This window comes from Typha latifolia, chromosome 7, assembly GCF_019914945.1.
Source record: "Typha latifolia isolate L0001 chromosome 7, TyphaL0001v2, whole genome shotgun sequence".
NCBI classification, from domain to species: Eukaryota; Viridiplantae; Streptophyta; class Magnoliopsida; order Poales; family Typhaceae; genus Typha; species Typha latifolia.
In genome coordinates this window covers 9,858,552-9,881,939 of record NC_133092.1, presented here as the reverse complement: position 1 = coordinate 9,881,939, position 23,388 = coordinate 9,858,552, and the positions used below count along the sequence as shown (strand labels likewise).

The following is a 23,388-nucleotide window of genomic DNA, read 5'->3' as shown; positions in this document are numbered from 1 at the left end:
TGAATATTTTTTCCGTGAAAGGCAGGAGTTATTTTGTAAAAGGCTGGCAATAACGTAGGGCTTGAGCCAAAATAACTCGCAAGATAGAGGGTTTGCAAATTTCCAAAGTTTTATCCTTCCACTATTTTACCACTTGGACGCCAATGACGAGGTGCCAAGTACTCTGACTGCACGAAACTCCTCCGCTCTTCCTATAGAAGATCCTACCCACGTAGGTCGTAGGACGTTGCTTGTCCCTCCACCTGTTTCCCCTCAAATTGAGCCCTCCTTCCCTCCATCTTTAGCCAGACCTCCAACGGTCTTCAAATTCGCAAAAAAGGAGGCCTCTCTTCCACTTGTCGCAATACAAAATAGCAATCCTCCTAACAATGACCTCTTCTTCCTCCCTTCTTCTCCCTCTCTCTCTCTCTCTCTCTCTCTCTCTCTCTCTCTAAACTCTCTCTTTCTAGAGAAGAAAGACAAAGAAAGAATATATCTCTCAGGTTGCAAAGGGCATTGCCTCCAAAACCCAAGAGATGGAGAAAGGAGAGCACAAGGAGAAGAAGGATCACCAAGAGGAGGAAGATGAGGAACAGAACAAGAAAGGCGAGCAGCTAAGCAGGAAATATAGCTACGCCTCGGTGAGCTCGGCGGATCTAAACGACGAGGAAGACGGCGGTGAGGATGAGGACGACGAGGAGAAGCGATCCGTGCTGTTAGGTCCTCAGGTCCCCCTCAAGGACCAGCTTGAGATGGACAAGGTATGCACCATCTTGAGAAACAAAAAAACAAAAAAAAAATTTGAATAGAAAGATGTTCATATTATGATTGTTTTGCTAGTATCTGTAATTCTTGTGTTGTCTAAATATCTAATATGTACCATGGTGAATGGGGTTTTAAATGTCAGGATGATGAAAGCTTGAGGAGGTGGAAAGAGCAGCTCCTTGGAAGTGTTGATTTATCTAATGTTGGAGGTATTTACATCCTGAGTTTCATTAACTGTCTATTGACAACAACAACAATAATATAAGTCTCAAATATTTAGGGTCAGTTTTTTTTAATGTCTATTGGTATATAAAATTGCACCCGGATAGACACAGAAGGTATTGTTGTGCATGAAGAAATAAATCACAAAAAAGAAAAGGCAAATGTCAGAAAATTTTCTGCAAATTGATGAGCTAAATCCTCAATACAAATTCTATCAATGAGAACAATACAAATCTCCAAAAACCTCAAAATAGATCACACCACTGCAAATCTCCAATGCAAATTATAGACTCATCTTTCCAATTAGGAATATAACTCTTAGAAGAAAGAACTCCTCTTCTACTTCAAGTCTCCTTGCAAGAAAAGATCCTGCAAATCCAAGCTGAAGCATGTCACATTCTCATGAGGTTGACCCACTTAACAGATGTAGTAAAACCTAATAAACACGACATATATATATATATATATTGGTGCTAAATATAAATTTCCCCCAACTGTTTCTATGTTCTTATGGCATAATTGCGATGATACATTAACATGTAAGTAAGAGGAGATATAATGGTGGTTTTGCACAGAGGACCCAGACCCAGAAGTGCAGATCCTAGACCTCACCATACTAACCCCCGAACGCCCTAATCTAGTCTTACCAATCCCATTTAAGCGGGACACAAAGGGCTATGCCTTCGGCCTCAAAGATGGAAGCCGTTATCGCCTCAAATTCTCGTTCGTCGTCTCCAACAACATTGTCTCTGGGCTCAGATACACAAACACCGTCTGGAAGACTGGAGTAAGAGGTGACACATCCTCTTCTCATTCATTTCTTAGAGCAAGTGATTTATTAACTTCAACTTCATCATACCATGTTGATATGTTTGTGCAGTGGAGAACACAAAAGTAATGCTAGGGACCTTCAGTCCTCAGAAGGAACCTTACACATATGAACTTGAAGAGGAGACTACCCCTTCTGGTCTATTTGCAAGGGGATCCTATTCTGCCAGAACAAAGGTATACATTATGCTAGATTGAACAAAGTTTCTGTTAAGTTTTCTTAAAAGAAGAGTTGAGTATGAGATGATATATTATGTTCCATTTGTGTCAGTTTGTGGACGACGATGGTAAGTGCTATCTTGATATGAGCTACTACTTTGAGATCAGAAAGGACTGGCCGTCGACTGTTTGAGTGTGATTAAAATGCTCCTAATTTTATTCAATCCATCCATCCGGAAAGAGATATGAGTTTTTACAATTTCTCTAGAAGATTTAGGTGAGTGATTTGGCTTATGTTCTTTGCATATTGAGTGAACTGAGGATATATTCGTTATGTACCAAGCTAATTATATTTTCTATGCAAGAGACCATTTAACCTCCTTTGTTGGTTGATGTGGGATATTTGGATTCTTCTGAATGTAATACCTTGTGTGGAATCCCAGTTTCCTAGAGTAATAGAATGGAGATTCTAATTTTAGAATCATCTAAGCTATTTGATTTCAGTAGATTTTGAAGGATTTTTTCTTCTTGACAACAGTGACAAGTTTCTTGTCATTCAAAGAGAGAAGATCATAAATCAAGCGACGTTTATGATAGCAGACATTCCAAGGTATAAAATTATTTGGACCTTTGTGCTTTAGCATGCAAGTAATAATATCATCTGTCCATCAAAAGATCCTTGTTGACATTTTTACAAATCAAATTATTCATCATAGTCAATATTTGGATTGCAGTTAACAAGAGAAAAAGGATTATCTCAGTAATAGTATTCAAATATGAGATAATAATATTTTTGTAAAACTTCTCGGAAAGAAAAATATTATGTAAAACCCACAAATATGACGAGCGGGGCCCGTCACGCACAGATACACTCCTGTGCACTTATATCATGACATCATTAAATACTACCTACTAACATATTCGTGCTCACATAATCTAACACCAAATAAATCATACTATTAACCAAGTAAACTTGTTAACATATGAATATCTAAGTCTACAATAATATACATTAGACCACTACATAATTTGACAGGACTCACACAGGCCACAACAAACCATCAAAATATAATTAAACAACCGATACACGAGTACACTATAATCTGACATGTATTATACAAATCACCATATGATACAATAAAGTATAAATATCAAATAATTGTACAACTCAATATCTAGTTAAACTATCTTCTATACCATCTCACGTCTATAGCTCACCTCATCCTTGCTCTAAAATATCTCCTCTAGATATCTCAAGTCGCTATCTCATACCATATATCTAAGGAGATTAGAAAAGAAATAAGAGAGTCACGAGTAAAAGGCTCAGTGAATAGATCTTATCTTGAATCAATAATGTCAAACAGAGAGTAAATCATATACAGGATAATATAAATCAGAAAGAGCATCATGTCAAGAATAAATATATGAATGTTCCTCAATAATACATAAATAAAAAATATATAACATGTCATGTCATAACTGATAAAATATATAATCATCGACAATGTATAAATAAATCTCCATGTCATACTATTATCATAACTCTCTCTCAAATATAATACATATGATGCATGCCGATTATGATCATGCTATGATATCAAATGCAACCACCTATGATGCATATTGACCATTCGATAATCAGGTATAACAGATGATAATAAAATTATATGCATTTCTCAACATCACGATCATCACCGACATCTCGGTATAATATCATCATACTAGACCACTGTGCACAATCTACCACCCGGTACCCGGTCTCAACATCATGTCCGAAGGCTCATAGCATACTCCGCGACCCACAAGAGTATCTCAAATATAATCATACTCTGTCACCCGCTAGGGTATCAATATCCATCCAGATCGGGCACCCACATAGTTGATAGAAACCTCGTGAGGATAACTCGCCACATATGCCCTAGCGAACGGCATGTGTCCGATTGTCTATGTGCACAGACTCAACTGACCTCGTACATGGGCCACGAGATATCGCATATCAGTGACCATAATCATCACTCTAAGCACCCCTAACCCTAGCACCTACTCGAGTATCCTCACGCTTTCTATCAACTATCATATCAATCACATTTCATGCTTTCCTTCTAAATGACAGATCATATGCATATATCTAGTACGATAACAAGTCAATGCATAACAAAAATTTATGTGGAATAGGAATCAAGAGAATAATAATGCAATGTAGACTCTAACCATGTATCTAACACATGCATACTCCTAATAGTCTATCACATGCACACTCATACTAGAAATCACTCAGACACAAAGTCATAACAGTATAATCATCTCTAATCATCTTTATTTATCATCATTATACTCATATCCAAGATCAGCTTAATTCTATGCATGATAAAAATATGCTTGATTATAATCATCTCTAGATAAAGTCATATAATCATGCTGGATGCCAAAACATGCATGTACATAATATATAATATAACCTAATTTGAGAAAGGCATCTAGGAGATAAGACTACTCACACTGATTAGAAAATACAAACCACGTATCCTTTACATCCGCCCATCAACCGAATGACACTCATCGCTAGCAACGTCTACGGGTCTCAAATAAGGGGGTTCATGATCTGAAAATATTTAAGTAGCAAGAAGTTAGTCGTTCATCTAATAAAAATCCATTCATGTAAAATATGATGATTTATTAGATTTTAGAATTTCTATTTATCTTTATAACTAGCTAGATTTTTAATTATAAATAAAAATATAAGTATAGATAAGAACCTAATTATAATTAAATTATATCTTGATTAATTAAGGACTATGTAGTCATTACTTTATAAAATAATAAATAAATACTTAAGCCTATTATTTTATTTGTTACAAAATAATAATGTATAATAAATTATTAGAATTATTTAAAATTTATCTCATAAGAATATTAGTATATAAATTTGATAATTATAATTACAAATATATATATATATATATATTAATCTAATAGAGATATAAATAAATATGAGTATTACCTATATTTATACCTAATTAATCATTGATTATACAAATTATAATTAATACTAATCTTATTGAAGAATATATATTATTATTAAAATAATTAATGTCTAAATAATCTATTTGCATTAATTAAGAAAAAATACTTAAAATAAATAACTAAAAATAAGGATGATGGGCTTGGTCCAGCACTGGCCTGCGGAAGAAGAAAGGAAAAAGAAGAGAAGAGAAGAGAAGAGAAGAAAAGAAGGAAGAGGATAGAGGGAAGTGCGGACCCAGGCCGGCGGGGAGGGCATCGGCAGGCCTCTCGCTGGCGGCTCGGCTCCGGCGAGTCCGAGCCCAAGGGCAAGAGAAAGGGAACTAGAGAGAGAGAGAGAGGAAGAGAGAGAAAGAGAGAGAATGGGAAAGAGAGAGGCTCACCCCGATGGCGGTAGGCCGGCGACGACACGAGGGAAAAGAGAGAGAATACTAAAGAGAGAGAGAGAGAGAGAGAGAAAAGAAGAGAGAAGAAGAGAGAGAAGGAGAAAGAGCTCACCAGCACTCGCAGAGGTGGCGACGGCGATAGGCCGACCTCGACGAGAGAGAGAGAAAGAGAGAGAGAGAGAGAGAGAGAGAGAAATATATAGGGAGAAAAAGAGGCGTTGGGAGGGGTTGGAGGTGGCGCGACGGTGCTGGGGCACGCCGGAGCCAATTGGCCGCAGCTGGTTGGCCGCGACGACGCGAGGGGGTGCGTTTCCTTCCCTCACACTGCCCCATTGCATGAGGACGCCGGCCACGTCGTGCCCATGTAAAGGAAATTTTTTTTTGAAGGATAGGTTGTTACACTAACCTATCCATGATCACATAATCTACCACCAAATAAATCATACTATTAACCAAATAAATATATTAACATATGAATATCTAAGTCCACAATAATATACACTAGACAACTACATAATCTGGCAAGACCCACACAGGCCACAACAAACCATCAAGATACAACTAAAACAACTAATACAAGAGTACACTATGATTCGATCTGTATTATACAAATCACCGTCTAATACAAAAGAATACAAATATCAAATATTAGTACAACTCAATTTCTATATAAACTATCATCTATACCGTCTCGCATCTATAGCTCACCTCATCATCACTCTAAAATATCTTCTCAAGATATCTCAAGTCGCTATCACATACCACATATCTGATGGGTTAGAAAAGAAATAAGAGAGTCATTAGCAAAAGGCTCAGTGAATAGACCTTACCTCGAATCAGTGATGCCAAACAGAGAATAATCTATTTGCATCTCCAATCATCTCTATATATCACCAACGTACTCAAATCCCAGATCAACTCAATCAAAATGTATGATAAAATATGCTTGACTGAAATCATCTCTATATAAAGTCATATAATCATGCTGGAGACCAAAACATGCGTGTACATAAGATATAATATATCCTAATTTGATAAAGGCGTCTAGGGGATAAGACTACTCACAATCTGATAAGAAGACACAAACCACGTATCTCTCACGTCCGTTAGTCAAACATCAACTCATCGTCAGGGACCACAGGATCTCACATAAAGGGGTTCGGAATCTGAAAATATTTAAGTAGTATGATGTTAGTCGTTTATCTAATTAGAATTAATTCAATTAGAATATAAATGTTTATTAGATTTAGAATCACTTCTCTTTATTTTTGATTACACAACTAGGTTTATATTATAGATACGATTCAAATACTATAATTATATTATTATTTTATTTGTTGCCGAATAATCATATATAAAAAAATTAATAGAAATACTTAAAATATATATGATGAGGGTATTAGAATATAAATCTAGTAATTATAATTTATAAATCTATCTATTAATCTAATAGACATATAAATAAATAAATATAAGTATTGCCTATATTTATACCTAATTAATCATTAATTATAAAAATTATCATTAATAAAATTATATTGAAGAATATATAATATTATTAAAATAGTTAATGTCTAAATAATCTATTTGCATTAATTAAGAAGAAAAATACCTAAATAAATAACATAAATAAAATAATTAATTAATTAATTTTGCCATCAGTGTTGGGCCAGGCAGTGGTGGGCCGAGCCTAGCATTGTGCAGAAAGAAGGAGAAGAAGCTGAGGAAGAAGGAGAAAAAGAAAGAAAGAAAGAAAGAAAGAAAGAAGAAGAAGAAGAAGAAGAAGAAGAAGAAAAGGAGAAGAGGAAGAAAAGAAAGAGAGAAGGTGAGGGAGGGGGTTGCAGGTCGCTGTTGGCCAGCGGCTGGCCTCTCGCCGGCGACTCGGCTCCGACGAGCCCGAGCTCGGGCAAGAGAGAGAGAGAGAGAGAAGGAAAGAGAAGGGGAATGAGGGATCTCACCGACGGCGGTGGCTTTGAGGAGATGGCGGCGGGCCGACGTCGTTAACGAGGAGAGGAAGGAGTGCGAGAGAGAGTAGAGAGAGAGCAGAGTGAGAGAGTGACCGAAAGAGATAGAGAGACTTAAAAAGAGAGGGAAGGCGGTGGAGGAGGGGTAGCGACGGTGCCGGGGCCCGCCACGGCTAGATGGCCATAACCGGGCTACGACAACGATAGTGGGCGCGTGGCCCCCACCACGCAAGTTGCATGAGCAGCTTACATGGGCACAAGGCCAACCACAGTGTGGCCAACCACGTCATGCCCAAAATTAATTAATTAATTAATTAATTTTTTTTTAAAGGTTGGATTGTTACACATTTTCAACAAAATATATATTTTGGAGAGAAGTGAAAACTTTATGATGCCTCAAATTAAAACCAATGGTGCTAAGATTTGAATTAGAGAATACTCTATATAACTGAGCCCCTCTAACTATCTAAGCATAATCCCATTAGCCTCTTTTTTTTTTAATAATTAATATGATTTAACGAATAAAGTATGGCATCATGATCTTATCCGATGATTTTCAGAAACAAATGAATCCAATCAAAAATTGCCCAAAGGCCGACTATAAACACAATATTTGGATAAACCTGGGTAAAATGAGAAAAGCGAATCCATAAATTTAGATTCTATCTTTTAAAGACTCAATATTCTTCTTTAACAAAAACAGTTTTTTGTTAACACATTCATTTTTATGTGTAACATGACAAATTGGAGCTTCTGTTTTTTGCTTACTTTTTGTTAACACATTCATTGTTCTAATATAAAATAGAAAGCCTGTTTGCTAACAATTGTTTCTATATATATATTTTTTTTTGTTGTAAATACAAATAAACAAAATTAAATTCAGCAGTGGGGATGTGGTTGTAGAATCACAACTCAGTGAATTAGAAGCCTCACTGAAAAAGGATTTAAGTACTAGTTATCAAGTGAAATACTTAGTTGCATAGCTTTTTCAAAATCAAAGTTCATTTCATAACAAGGAAATAGAAACATATGTACAGAAATACTTATACTTCTTATCTATTTCTCAACTAAAAGAAAAAGGTTAATAAAATAAACTAAAACAAAAAGGAACAACACATGTATGAAATAAAGCCTAAAAAAGAATACACGCAAAGGGCCAGAGATGAAAAGAGAACTATTGTTTAGTTATGTAAGAATTGCAGCAAGGCAGTATAAGGATATACCGCTATTCTCTCTCAAAATAAAAATATAAGGTAATACCACAACAATTCAAAATGGCAGTCTGTAAGATATAATTATCTGAAGAGGCAACTGATATATATTTGCATCAAACTGGCTAGTTTGAGGACTTACTTTATGTAGATATTCACATTCATTACGGCTTGTGTTTTCTTTTTTCCATCTAGTTCAAGCCTTTGCATTATCAAAGTTACTTGCTTGCGACTAGTTTCCTTGTTTCAAACTTTCTAACAAATGGATGATGAAGAAAAATTAGCGGAGTCAGCTTGAGTTTTGTCTGCTTATATATAACCAACTATCTGCTTCCATTATCATCTGTTGATGACTCAGATGCAGAGTCATCTAAAGTTGAATTTGAGATTGTCTCAGAAGAACTTCCATTTTCACCATCTGATGGCACAGATCTGTCTTCGGTTGGCCTTTTCAGATGCCAGTACATGATGCTCGCTGTTAAAGTAAGCATCATCTTTTGGTTCACCTGAAGAATAAGTGAAATCAAGGGTATATAAATAGTAGGCAATGAGACTAACTTGTCAAGAAAGTTGACCTTTTATCAACATTTGTGTTGTTACTTTACCTCTAATATGTCTTCAGGAAGCAAAAATATGGAGCAGCCAAGCTTCCTTGCCACTGAGATGATATAGGAAGCATTCATCTTTTTTTCTTCATCTGTATAATTGTAGCATGTTATTTTCTGATAAAACTATTGCAATAACAGAACAGCTATTATTTAATAAAAATAACAACCAATGAAAACAATACGAATACAAATATGATCATAGAGAAAGATCAATAGTCAATGCAGTTACGCGAGGACTTAAAAAAACTGATTTCAACACTCAGTTTACTATAATGGTAAGGTAACTGCAGAATGATATAAGCTGAAACTTATTAACCTTTGCAGCTTTTTTCTGTCTTGCTTGCCTGTTTGTCAGAGTATAGAACTTTTACAGTTTTAATATACTTCCAAATGAAGATTCACGAGGCAAAATTAACATACATGTTATAACTACTTTTCCTAGTTTCTATTTATCTAACAATCATAATAGAAATAGCAGTTACAGAAAATAGGCTTCATGACGAGAGCAGCAAGGAGAGGATAATATCTGTGCAATAGAAAAAAGTAAACCTCATCGCGAGACACACAAATGACAAGAAGCTTATGCTCAGAAGTGAAATCCAAAAACTTTTGACAACATAGCCTACAGAAAGCAGAATTGTAGCCAAACCTATTCAGGGAATGCTCCAATTACAGCTAGAAGTGGAGGAAAACAAGATAACTGAAATGCTACCAAAAAAGAAGCGAATCAGATAAATAAAAATTATGATTGAGTAAAATGAAGCACCAAACAGCATCAGCAGAAGGACAGAAAAGCAAGAATCTCAAGCAATAGCAGAACCATTAAGAACGTTAAAATTAACTTTAAATTTGGTGGACAGATTGTTATAGATGAACAGAAATTACAGATGGACACCAAAATAAAATTGGTGATAGGTTAGATATGTGTACAGTAATGAAAATACAAAAGAGAATTTGCAAGAGACAATTTGATGATATTGAGAGGAGGATTGGAAACATAAACTGTGTTACTTTAAGATTGGAATTTTCTGATTTCCTTTTTCTTTTTGCAACTACAAATCAATGACATCTTGCTAAAATACTAGAAGTATGGACATGTAGAAATTAGAAAGAAAGAAGAAAGTGTGTAACTGAAGTTACTCACTGACTTATATGTGGGCCCATGCACCTCAATCCGAGAAAGACCAAACTAGAAACTACTGACCTAAGACAAAAGAAATAAGATATGACACTTATAATTAGTAACCTGCCGATGGCTGGCAATTAATCTGTTGATCTTATCACAGTGTTGACATGGTGTCCAAATTATATCCAAGAAAGATAAAGCACATAGTGCAATCAGTTCTAAGGACCACCTTGGAGGCAGAAAGATGGTCCAGATAGATAGAAAGAAGACATCAACTTTTCTGATAGTTACTTGACTTGCTTGCAGAGAAAGGTGAACCATTTTGGCACTTTACTTAATTACATGATAACATACCAAATGATATGAGAATAATGAACAAATCAAACTCAGATATAAACCTGGTAACAATGTTCTAGGTATTAACTGTTAAATATATCAAGTAAATTCTCATGATGTAAAAAAGCTGATGGACACTCTACCTAGGTCCATTCAGCAAAATGGATCTAATCCAAAATAAAGTATTTTCTTCTGTAACAGGTTCAAATTCATTTACCTGTCTCTCCTTTAGTTACAACGCTCCAGTTTACAACTCGAGGTTCCACAGCACTGAGTAATTCAAGAAAGAAAATGCCACTTGAGAGACTCCTATCCTGCAAAGTTGAAAACCATGCTAAGTCATCAAATTTTCTTGAACACATGTATTTATGGCATCTGCAGGAAGCTAGAAAAGGCTTGATATTCAGAAGTATAAGATTCAAATAGGCAGACAATTAGAGTTGGAAAGATGAGAAAATATGGGGATGAAGTGAGTTGGAGCAATGAGCCAACTCAGATGTTATAAAAGAACAAAAGTTCTATAAAATATTCATTTTTTGTATGTATCACATCAAAACACTTGACTTTTGCATGGATTTGAAAACCCTTCTTTCTTATTACATGGCATTCAAAGATCACTAAAATTTGATCAATAAAATTGCCCTTATTCTTGTTTACATGTATCCCTTTCAGTTAAGGGCATCTTTGTCTTTTCATTTTTTAAATTATTAAGATTTTATTACTTATAACCGTTAAAAACCTAAAAGTTGGTGCAAAAATCATGGGCGTTAAAGGATATACATGTAATATGAAATTTACAAGGCATACAAACAAATAAAGATATTTTGAGGAGTATACATGCAAGATATCCAAAAGTATACCCTCTTATCCCACTTGCTTTACTGCAACAAAAAAGAACTTTAACCTCTAATTATACATGAGTGAGAAAGAGTAACTCATCATTGGAAACATTTAAAAAAAAAACCCTTCAAAAGTAGTCCATATCTGTGAGATATATATGCTGGTGACTATGCTGGTGACCAGTAAATGCTATTCTTTTAGCCTAGTCTTAACAACTCATGATTGGCATTTTGAGAAGTTACAGATAATGAGTAACATTTTCAACAATAAAATAAATTTGAATCTTATACTTCTTGAAGAACTCACAAACTTTTAGTTGCTATGCAAATGCATACCTTAAAACTTTCCATCCGTCGGTGCTTCCCGGAACTCTTTACTTTACTGTTAGCCCAGCTCAATATGTCAACATCAGTAATCTCTTTTCCATGAGAATGAAATCTCAAGTTCCTCAAAAGTTGGAGGATATTATACCGCATCAATTGCCACAGAAAAGCTGAAATAAAAAAAACCAAACAGATAAACAATGTCAAAACCAGTAAGATATGTTTGAGCAACAATGTGCCCACTTCTAAATGATGTCAACAGAAGTGGAATAATGACTAATATTTTATGGAATGTAGATGTATCAAATAGATAAGGCTCAAATCAATGTCAGACCTAAGCTATGCATGATATATAATAAATACAATAAAACCTACCTAAAATTAGTTTCTTGTTTCCTTGCACAATATCATTCCCAGCAATATTGACCAAGGAAAATTTCAGTTGTTTCCCTATTTTCAGAACTTGATTACAGTTCTCTACTTTTTTGAATGGCATTTTGATTGGAGGCTTATTTGCAGTCTTCCAGTTAACTATACCAGGAGCTACCTTGTCAATGGCCTCTAGAAGGACCCATCTGTTTTAAAATCACAAAGGAAGTATTAGAATACCAGCTGAAGCCCCAAAAACAGCATACCAAACAGAAGGGAAAAAAAATCATATCACAGATATTAACTTAAATTAGATGCCTTACCCATCTCTAAGATCTTCAAACACATTATTAATATAAGTTGAAATTCCAAGACTATTGATCCATAGTCTAAATGCTCTTTCTTCTCGTGAAACTTGTACATCATCCAATGTTGCATCCAAAAAGGATACTTGTTTCATCTGCTTTGATAATCCATTCCTGCATATTACAATTCATAGCTGTGAGTATATTTATGATTTTATGCTAGGCACTTGCGAAAGCATCAATTATCCAATATTATTTAACTTCAAATGTTTTGAGCAAACTAAGAAAGAGCTAGCCCCATTAAACTTAATATAAAATGTTCAGTAACTAGATAAGGTCGTTTCAACTATTAAAGACATCTGTTGCATTTTGTTCTTTTTAGGTGGGTTGCAACAAATCAAATTTTAATATTTATGATGTTATGATGCATCAGTCTAGGTGGATTCGTGAAATTTGTTCTTGATGAAAGAAAATTGACGTAAATATTTCAAGAAAGCTCGAGTACAAGAAGTAGCAGCCTATCATATTAATTTGGACAACTATCCCAATTCTGATCAACTTCTATTTCTACCATGTTCAGCGTAGTTCAGGATTTATCTTTCTATGCACCAGCATTGGGCAGTAACAATGTACAGGCCTTGTAGCAATTCAATCCATTCATTAAGGAAAATGTAAGTCACCAACTAGTAGATGCTGTCAGAACTCAAAACCACACTTCACATGGTACTTTTAAATTCAGGCATTGCATGAACATCCTTGTATGTAGACCTTGGTGATTCAAGCAGTTATAACTTATACATTCTAAAAATGTGCCATGTACAGGAGCACAGTAGTTCCTTTCATTCTCTGGGATTTTCTAATTTTGTTTCAATCAGTTTGATTAATAGCTCATGAATTAAAAGTTAACAGAGAATTAAAGATTAGTTAGTACAAGGATTTCACAAAATATATTGCCTAGTTATCTAATTGAATCCAAAGAGAAAAGACAAATATTAGAAAGTCATATATTTATAACTGATATGTCATTATGACTATTTTTCATACTTTTTCAGATGCTAAAATTGTACGATTTGTAAAACATAGTTGCCAACATCTTCAACCTTTGTTGAGCAATGGAATGATAAAGTGTGAAAGTACAATTGCAAGGCATGTGCAACAGAAAATATTGGAACTTCCATCAGTTTGTCTAAATCAAGATTCTGTAGTATTCTGGTTTAAACTCTTTTATGGACGCCGGTATCTTTAGCTAAAGTAAAGGAAGAAGACCAATTTGGACAATATAATTCGATAAACATACTAAGTAGCAAGTACCACAGAGAGGAATAAAGGATAGTGTAAAGCAGACAGTGATAACAGAAAACTAACTTTTGCAGCCCATTGATCTAGAAAGCAAGGTGGAAACTCATGTTTGAAATCATTCAGGATATCTTTGGATTTCTCTAGCCAAAGAAGACATCGGCAGAGTTTGGGCACAATACTTGAGAAATGTATCTCATTTAAATCTGACTAAAAAATTCTAGGATACTCGCAGATAGAATAAGAGGGGATTAATGTCCAAGATAAGGGTACCAAAGAAATTGCTGTCTTGTCAGCTGCTCATGCTAGAATAATTCTTGGTTAGGCTTGTTTTACTCAATTATTAACTGAGTCGAGCAGGAGCAGAATAATTCTTGGTTAGTCCAGTGGAAGTCAATTCTGAGGTACCTAGCTCGAGTTTGACTCAAAATGGCTACATAATATCTAGACATTATCTTGATCCTGGATTCATAGCCCCATTGAGTTATCATCAGTGCCTCACAGAAGTATTATATTCCTTAATTTAATTTAAGTTACCTAATAAGGGAACATTATTAAAAGAGAAAAACCATATCGTGCAATTGATTAGGCTGAAGCTGACATGGAGGGAAGAATTTTGTACTTTCAAACCGATTGGAGCTGACAATAGATTGTTCTAGCATGGCTCCTCTACACCTATATTCTAGAAAGATAGGAAGAATATCTAAGACCGATTATATAAATCAAGACACAAGAGTCTCATTCTGTATTTCTACGTCAAGCATCCATCACAACCACTGCACCATACTAGAAAGGCTGGAGTTTTTAAGTGAGATTCCAACTTCAGCTTCAAAACTACCCTAAAAGGCAACTAAGGTGAACTTTTTCATGCTCCATTGCATTCCTTTTCCCATTGAACAATCTCAACTTCATTTCACATCACAACATTTATCCTGCTTTTCCAATGAAAAGTTCCATTGCCAACCACCAGTTTGTAAATCCTGACAAAAGCATGTCAAAAGTCTTCCCCAGGCAAACCATAATGTTAATTTTAATACTATCACTATCAAGGCTATAGCAACTAGTGTAGGTCACTTTTCGAGCATGTGGCGAGGCCTCCGATCACTCAATCAAGTAACTATAGGTTTGTAAAGCACTTTAATTAGTTTATTTCCTCTTTTACGATAATTTTGAAGATGAATATGCTCAACATAATCTTGGAAGCAAGCAATTTCATGGCTGGATTATCAGAATAGGTTGAATCTGAATGGCAATACTTGAGTGGACCTGCCCACTAGTATCCATACTCAGATAGAATTCCTTGTCATACAAAATTCAGTCCAATATGGTCATCACATGGAGCACAAGCAGATCAGTGGAAGTTTAAAGATGCACTACTAGTAATGAACTCTCAAGTACATGATAGTTGATTTTTAAATGGAAATGTTATGTCATTCCAAGAGTATAATACATGATGCTCTACATTAAGAACAGAAGAAACAAACACTCGAGCTACAATTACGTATTTGAAACTCTAATAATAACAGAAATTTTAAAAGAATGTAGATATCAAATAGCACATGATCTCACCTTTTCTGGAAAATATGTGCAACAAAAGCAAGATTGAGATTTGGCAAACCATCAACAATGTCCTTCGGGGTCAGATATCTTTTGCAACCCATTCTATCTGCGTGCTCAAGAACTAATTTTGCTCTTTCGAGAAGATTTTTGATGGCCATTGGAGATGGTTTACTACTGCATTCAGGAGCTAGAACATTTAGAAGGCAAGAATAAGCCTCACTATCCTGCAAAGATCATGTGGTAAGTCATTATAAGTTTATAACTCAACTACTAGTGTCTTAGTTTGGAAGGACTACCAAAATAATAATAAATGAGCAAAGCTCTAGGTAACATATAATCCACTTTCATGCAAACAAAAGGATTGTGCAACAGAGAAGATGACTACCGTCACATGTCCAAAAGACAAGCCCATTATTAAAAAAGTAAATTTAATTTGTTCACAGATTGTTGAACCCTGCTAGACCCTACTTTGCCAATTAAATTAAAGAAAAAGAAGAAAAATACCTATTTAAAGTCAATCCACTTTTTAGGCACATCAAAATATCGTAAGGTCAAAAATGAGGTTGTTAGAATATAAAGAACAAAAACAACCATTATCTAATAACTTAAGTTTTTAGAGCATTTGATGAGTTAATATACAAGAACATAAATATAGAGAAATAATAAATAAATGGAAGTGATGAACTAAGAAAGCCTGTAATTATCTACTATCTTGATATATATTAGAAGCTATGTCGGTAAAGTAGTTCATAAAAGCCAAGGCAGCTACTTAGGTGCTTAGCCTAGAAGGAGACATCTAAACAGCTTTTACATAATATTGGAGTATCATGAAGATTTTTTAATCAACAACAAACACCAATTTTGCATAGGCAGTCAATGAAAGAGTTAAAACCATGTCTTACATCACTTGTAAATGTTGGATCCGCAAAAGCGACCAGAAGGTCAACCAGGTCTGCTATATGTGTTTAGATCTGTTTCAGTTGGCTGTTAAATATTAATCCAGAGCAAAAGTAAAGGGAAAAGAGAGTGGAAAAAACTAGAAGAAAGGCAAAAGGAAGAGAAGGAACCAAATGGAATCAAGAACAGGCTCACTCAGGAGGACCTGAGCATATATTGCGCACAGACATAGGAAAAGACAACTTAATTTGATTGAGTGTAGCTAAGAAAAACATCTCCTGTGGCTGTCTACTATATCAAATAGTAACCAAGATATGATCAAGGGTGACTTTTCACACCATATGACATGATCAAGAATTACATTCCACACATACTTCAAATTGGCCCAAAAATAATATATCTTTAAGACCGATGATGAACTAAATGGGTTATTAGACTAAATACAATTAAATCCAAAATAAATCAAACAACTCTCACTAGAATCCAATCCAGAGCGTATCAATTCAGCTTTTAATTTCCTAAAAAAGTCCAGTGTAAACCTTATTTGTTAAAATGGTCAAGATCTTCAAAAAGGAAATAGGTGCAGAACCATCATGATCATGACAATAACCCCAGCAAATCTCTCCAGCTTGAAAAGTTGACTCTGCCAAATTGAGGACACAGTGGAAGTAATAGAACTTTCCTACTAGGTACTAAATATCCATATCCATAATCCATGTGCAATATGAAGTTTGTCATTTCATTTCACAGTAAGCATGTGATATCCTATGGAACATGTGAAAGAAATGCAATCCTTAAAAATGCTCCCAATGTCTTTCGTCTTCATCTTCTTTTAAAATGGTGATGGTGGATGTAAGCATAGTTCCCAGTTTCGACTGATCGTGGGATCGGCTAGAGCCGATCCTAATCCTAGCCGAAACTAGCCAGGGAGTATCGGCCGATACCCGATCTATTTCGGACGGGATCGACCGTATTGGCTGATCCCGCCCGAAACTAGCGGGAATGGGTTGGATCCGACCCGAACCCCACTCCTCAACCTACCTCTTTATTGGCCGATCCTACCCGAAACTGGCGGGAACGGGTGGGATCCGACCCGAACCCCACCCCTCCACCTGCTTCATTTTATCTCTTTTCTCTCTTTTTTCTTTCTTTCTCTCATTTTTCTCTTTCTCTTTTTCTCTTCTTTCTCACTTCTTCCACCGGCGACCTCGACCTCCGGCAACCTCGGATGAGTTTTTTTATTTATTTTTTTTTTCAGTTTTTAATTCCTCTTATTCCCTTTCTTTTTCTCTTCCTGCACTGAGTAGATTCCACGATCTCTACTATTGTTGCTATGGTGAAGCAGCAGCACTAGTTGCTGAGAGCCTAAGATAGAGGGGGGAAGAAGTAAAGAGAAAATATGAACCTTGTCTATGTGAATAATTTTTGAGTAAGTTTTGAATTTTGAGGGGGAGAGGGGAGAGAGAGCTTGATATTCATCAAAATTTTGAATTTTAAGTAAGTTAATACATTTTTAAGTTTTTAGGCTTCATACGTGAGTATTTTTTATTTTCTTATTCTCCTCTCATTTTTTCTAAATTTTTAGAAATTCTTTTGCATTTTTAAATAATATTTAGAATTTTATATAATTAAAAAATAGTCTTATCCAATACGAGCGGCGATACGTGTCGTTTTTTCCAGACGGCCGATATCGATCCCGATCCTGATACTGGAAACATTGGATATAAGAGAGTGAGTAAAATAGAAATAGAACTTGAAGGATTAAAAATGGCTGAACTTGTAGTTTATGACTAATGTGCAAGGTTTTCATCGATAAAAGTGAAATTGGTCCCCATATTAGGTGGTAAATGCAACACATAGGCATGTCCATTGATTTACTCCACCTAAAAGAAATAGCAGTGGCATGGATGAAGTCTAATTTCAAGGACTAGATACCTAGAAGTTAGCAACTTGTCTGGATAATCTTATCACCAAGCTCAGCATAACAAAATGGGATACCAAAAGGGGATATAAATACAACTAACTAGCTTAAATGTGAGCTTGGTGGAAAAGCTTAGAATTCTCCCATATTATCCCAAAGACTCAAGTATAGCCAAAGAGAAAAGCTATAGTGAATTCTCATTTCCACTTGATACGATCCGAACCTAATTGAATCAAATCATAAGGACATTGGGCTTGATAGATCGAGCTTATTTATCTCTTTTAATTGATTCATGCTTATGTAAGCCCTTAAGACAAGTCTAGTTAAATCATGTAATCTACTAAGACAAGTTTAATTAAGTCATTTAAGCCACTAAGGCAAGTTCAATTAAGTCATATAAGTCTCTAAGGCAAGTCCTAGTTTGAGTCATATAAGCCTTTAGAGCTAAGTCCGAATAAGATTCATTATACCTGACCTCTATATATAGAGGGGTTGGGTTTTATTCATCCAAGAATCTAAGTATTGAGAATTAATTGAGTTTAGTTATCTTCTTATTCTCGCATTTATCGCTTTTATCATAGCCGTTAAATCATCTTATTTTCTTAGGAGTAGATCTAAGTTAGAAACTCAAATTCTATCTCCAATCTATATCCACTATCACCTCCAGCAACCACCTTACCCTACAGTCATCCACCATCACCCTTGGCTATCTACCACCCTTTGATGACCGCCACAACGTCAAATATTTACCATTTTGCCCTATTCTGACCTTGCTCCACTATTTTAATTATATTTTTTTTATTCAAACATTCGATTAACATGAAACAAAAGCCATTAGAATCCTATCTTATGAGGCTATCAGCACCTAAATTTTTATAATTTTCTTACATCCGGATCGATCCAGATCTGATCCGTAACACCACTATAGGAGCAAACATTGCAATAGTTTTGGTTAGAGCAAAGGTACAATCGGCATAATGAAATGATAGTTTAGCCAATTAAGGATTTTGAGTAAACTTTGTAATGACCTGCATATTCTGCAACAAACTTTCTATATAGCAAAATTATAGCATTACACTAATGAAATGATAGATGCTGAAATTATAGCAAAAAGAATTGCATCTCTGGAAAATAAACTAGTGAACCAAGCATTACACTTCATAGATAACTTGAGCTGGCAGTGATAAACAGATATAACAGTAAATAGTCTACTCAAAACATAGAAAAGGAAAAGTGATATTCAGTAAACAGTAAAACGTCAGTCAGCTGTCTGAAGAGTAACGATACATAGTATACTTCTGTAGAGAAGAGAAATGCTTTAGATGAAGGTCGATCTACATCATAAGAACATCATAAGTTTGAACAAACCTTCACATCTGATGAGAAATTTGTTATCAGTCTTCTAAAGCCACCTTTCTTCAGCTGAAAGTTCATCCACCTAAGTAAAATCTTTTCTGGGGATAAGCTCATCAGCTCCTCAACATCCTGCAAGTTACATAATAGATGCATCTCTTTTAAATTATTTGATAGACAACAACAGCATGAAGGTTTTGAAGAGAGCTACGATCAGATATCATTACCCCACCTTGCTATCATCAACCAACTCAACTAACTGAGGTGTTTTCTTCAGGTTGACATCTGCAAGAAGTTGTATCTGATGGAAGAATTATGTCAGACAAGATTAAACAACTCACGTCCCAATAATATAATATAGATTATATAGAGAAAGATATAAGCAGCTTCTCTGCTGTTTTTGTATATTTTGCAACTTGCATGTTGAATTCACAAAGGAAAGAATATTCTTACAGAACAAATAAGTACCTTAATAATTTGTGATATCAGACCAAGGACAAGATGATGCTGCAAAGCACGCATAAAAGGTAGAATAACATTAGTAAAAAGCCTTTTTAGAGCGTTCTATCATTTACAAAGAGTCTGATATATGGAATCATTTCTTAAACATAGAGCAGAGCAACAAAGCCTCAAATATTGCATGAGATATTCTTAATGCAGTAGTCAGTACTCAATTGAAGTAAAGCTATTAAACATATTTAGCCAACCTTTCCAATTCTATGAAGCAGAACTAGAGTTATACATGGATCCATGGAAAGATTAAATAAGGGATGGCTTTATATGTCCTCCAGATTTTGACGTGAACTGCTAGAGAAGTACCAATAAAGCAAGATTATCAAGTATCGACCTGCACTAAGAACTACAAGGACAATAATATAAATATATATATATATGCATTAATCACATCAAATGACTAAGATAAACTCTTCATAATTCATGTAAACATGAAAATGCATCGTCACAAGGTAGAGATGACAATCTCCGTGGGGCCAATTTGACACTCCAGTGGGGCTAAAACACTAGGCTAGCATTAAGAAACTATTTCAATTTCATGGAAGTAAAACAATTTATCCAGCCAATGTATCATCCTTTAAGATACTCAGCGAAAGAAATTCATTCAAAACTTCACCATTGTAGGAAGATTCACCAACCTAGATCACTATGATAAAATATCATGTCATAAAATATTGTGTCATCCTCTAGATAAGAAAAAGAAAGTAGGCAAATTGAAAGAGGCAACAATACTAGATTATACATAATAAGATTACATTAAGGGAATTTTCATGATTACACTAGGATTTGATTCACATATCTGGAACATGAAAAGCAATAACTGTGTTATGGTGCATTCACCAAATGCGTATTCACAACTAAGTAAAGATCTTATGGTATGCCATTATGATGAAAATCAGAACATACCCTCCCTTCAGCTAGGTCTTGTGTCCCAATATTGACCAAAGTACACCCAATGGCCTTCGCTGAATTAAGACACAGTGTATGGTTCTCGTTCTTCTCCCACGGGTTAAGCATTCTCTTTGTGTTGATTGCCCTCTCATCAATCGTCCCCGGAACAGCCACATTAATAAGTTTACTTCACACACCAAACGAAATAGAACAATCTCCTTTAATGCCTACCCACATCATCACATCCAAGCAATCAAAGATATACTTTAAAATCAATAATGGTTACCAAAGAAGAACACCATTCTTCGAGATCTCAAAGAGGTCATTGGTCATGGGATCAATTGGAAGATACTTCTTAAGGAAACCATCTTCTCCAAGGTAGTTATTAATATGGCTGACATAAGAGGCTTTCTCCGACTCACTAATAGTATGAAGAAGAGTCGTCGTCGCCACCTTTAGGAAGGCTGAGGAGGAGCTCTTCGTGCCGACCTGGCCTTGCATCTTCAAATAAACCTTCAAGGCAACAAACCCAACAACACATGAACACAAACAGCCAAGTTGGTCTCTCCATGAAGAGCAAAAGGTTATGAATCAAACCCGAAGGAAGAGCTCGAAATCGACTTGCTCGTTGAGGTTAGCGTAAGACTCTCTAAGAAATGAAGACCTCTCCTCCTCGGTGAGGCCGTCGCCGTTGATCTTAAGTTTTGACATTGCGGAGGCGAGGTCGGATAACTTTAATCCACCATCAGCTCTTCCATGATCTCTCATTGAGAGGAACTACGACCAAAGAAATCAAGAAAAGGCAAGTGGAGTTATTAGAACCACGGTGTGGAATGGAAGAGAAAGGAGTGATGGATTATTTTTCACCATTTTTTTTTCTTTACCTGGGATTTGAGGGAGCGGAGCTCCACCTGGGTGAACTGGTTCTGGAGCCAAGGATCTGAGACAAGAACACCAACAAAGCCAGCCATTTCGAAATTTGGGGTGTTTGATTGCTTTTGGCTGCTTTGATCTATAGGTGGTTGGTTCTTGGATGCAACTGGAGTGTGGGGGGGTTGAGAGAGAGAGAGACTGGACAGAGAGAGTGGGGCTCTTTGCAGCTCAGAGAGTGTGTATAAAGGGAGAGAGAGTTGTAACGGAAAGTAGAAGAAACGTACGGAGCAACGGCTCCGTGAGGATTTCAAACTTCTACTAGTTCTCTTCCGTTGGCAAGCCTAATCCGCAAAATATAAACATATCGAGGGAATCGAATCTGAGAAACGGATAGCATTGGAAAGATAGAAACGCGAACGAGAAACGAGGAAAATAAAGATGGACCGGACACGGGGGGACACGTGAAGATAATGAATGAGCAATGCTGTGTTTGGTACCGAAATGCCTAACTAGACCTATGTACCAAAAGAATGTACCCAAATCGTTGGGGACTGAACTATTTAGGTAGATTATTTTATGCCCAAACAAACCTCCAGTATTTATCTGTAGGTTCTTATTATTCATCCCTCTTGGGTAGGGGTGAATATACTCAAACCAAGGTCGATTTATATTTTGGGTCCAAATACGAATTTACATACGAATATTAGATATAGCAAAAGTTGAATAATTTTTGGATAGAGAATCAAATTTTAAATAAATGTAGATCAAATTTTAAATAAATTATGATATTTCTTTTAGAGACAATTAACACAAAATATTAAGAGTTTTAAAAATAAAGAATTTTTTTTGCATATCAAATACATATAAATTTAGTAAAATCAATCTCTAAAAATAATATAGAATACATTATTAGTAATAATATAAATATTCACCATTTAAATAAATAAATTAAAAATTATATACCACTCAAACAATGTGGTTAAATGGATATCTGATGTCCTTATACATATCCGAGATTTCTACCTGTATCAAAATTTGTATCCATTTTTTTTATTCTACCCTTATCCGAGTCGAGTAGGATTTTTTATCCGAATCGAGTAGGATCGCAGGTCAAATTGGAATTAATTTAACCAATTTTCATCCTTACTAGTCTCGGGTGGTCAATAAAGCTCATAGCTTGTGAGCCGCTCAATCTCGACATATTTATAAAGTTCACTCACTTATTAAACTTAAGCAAAGCTCAAACTCTCTTTTTTTGCATAGTTATTAGAACCAGACCGGACCGATGAACCGGTGAATCGACCACCAAACTGGTTCGATATTGTTTTTTAGACCGAATAAACAATTGATCGAATGGTTTGAACCGATGAACCATGTAATCCAACTAGTTTTTTGGCGAGCCAGGTGGGTCAACTATTTTTACAAAATTACATAATTATCCTTAATATTTAATTATTTTATTTAATATCTTAATGATATTTTAGTTTTAAATTTTAAAAATATTTAGTTTATAACATATTTATTATGTTTAACATATTAAGTATATAGTAAGAATAATTTAACATATTAGGTTAAGAGGGCATTGGTTTTCTATTACGAACTAGATCTGGAACGGTCCATCCGTAGGATGATCTTGACATTT

General features: G+C 35.3%; 2 protein-coding genes across 2 annotated transcripts; one reads left to right on the top strand and one right to left on the bottom strand.

Moving 5' to 3' along the window:
• The first annotated feature begins 466 nt into the window (after window positions 1–466).
• Window positions 467–2,332, top strand: LOC140791640 (rho GDP-dissociation inhibitor 1-like). Its single transcript, XM_073142242.1, has 5 exons — window positions 467–740; window positions 887–953; window positions 1,542–1,760; window positions 1,847–1,971; window positions 2,066–2,332. Exons 1-5 carry the CDS (start codon window positions 516–518, stop codon window positions 2,144–2,146), a joined length of 717 nt encoding a protein of 238 aa, XP_072998343.1. The 5' UTR covers window positions 467–515; the 3' UTR covers window positions 2,147–2,332.
• Window positions 2,333–8,487: 6,155 nt separating this feature from the next.
• LOC140791639 (fimbrin-2-like) lies at window positions 8,488–21,972 on the bottom strand. Its single transcript, XM_073142241.1, has 14 exons — window positions 21,758–21,972; window positions 21,471–21,650; window positions 21,160–21,386; window positions 20,889–21,060; window positions 19,938–19,976; window positions 19,702–19,770; window positions 19,485–19,601; window positions 15,308–15,522; window positions 12,461–12,616; window positions 12,144–12,343; window positions 11,781–11,938; window positions 10,823–10,919; window positions 9,141–9,232; window positions 8,488–9,041 (listed from the first exon to the last, which is right to left on the bottom strand). Exons 1-14 carry the CDS (start codon window positions 21,842–21,844, stop codon window positions 8,859–8,861), a joined length of 1,992 nt encoding a protein of 663 aa, XP_072998342.1. The 5' UTR covers window positions 21,845–21,972; the 3' UTR covers window positions 8,488–8,858.
• Window positions 21,973–23,388: the final 1,416 nt, after the last annotated feature.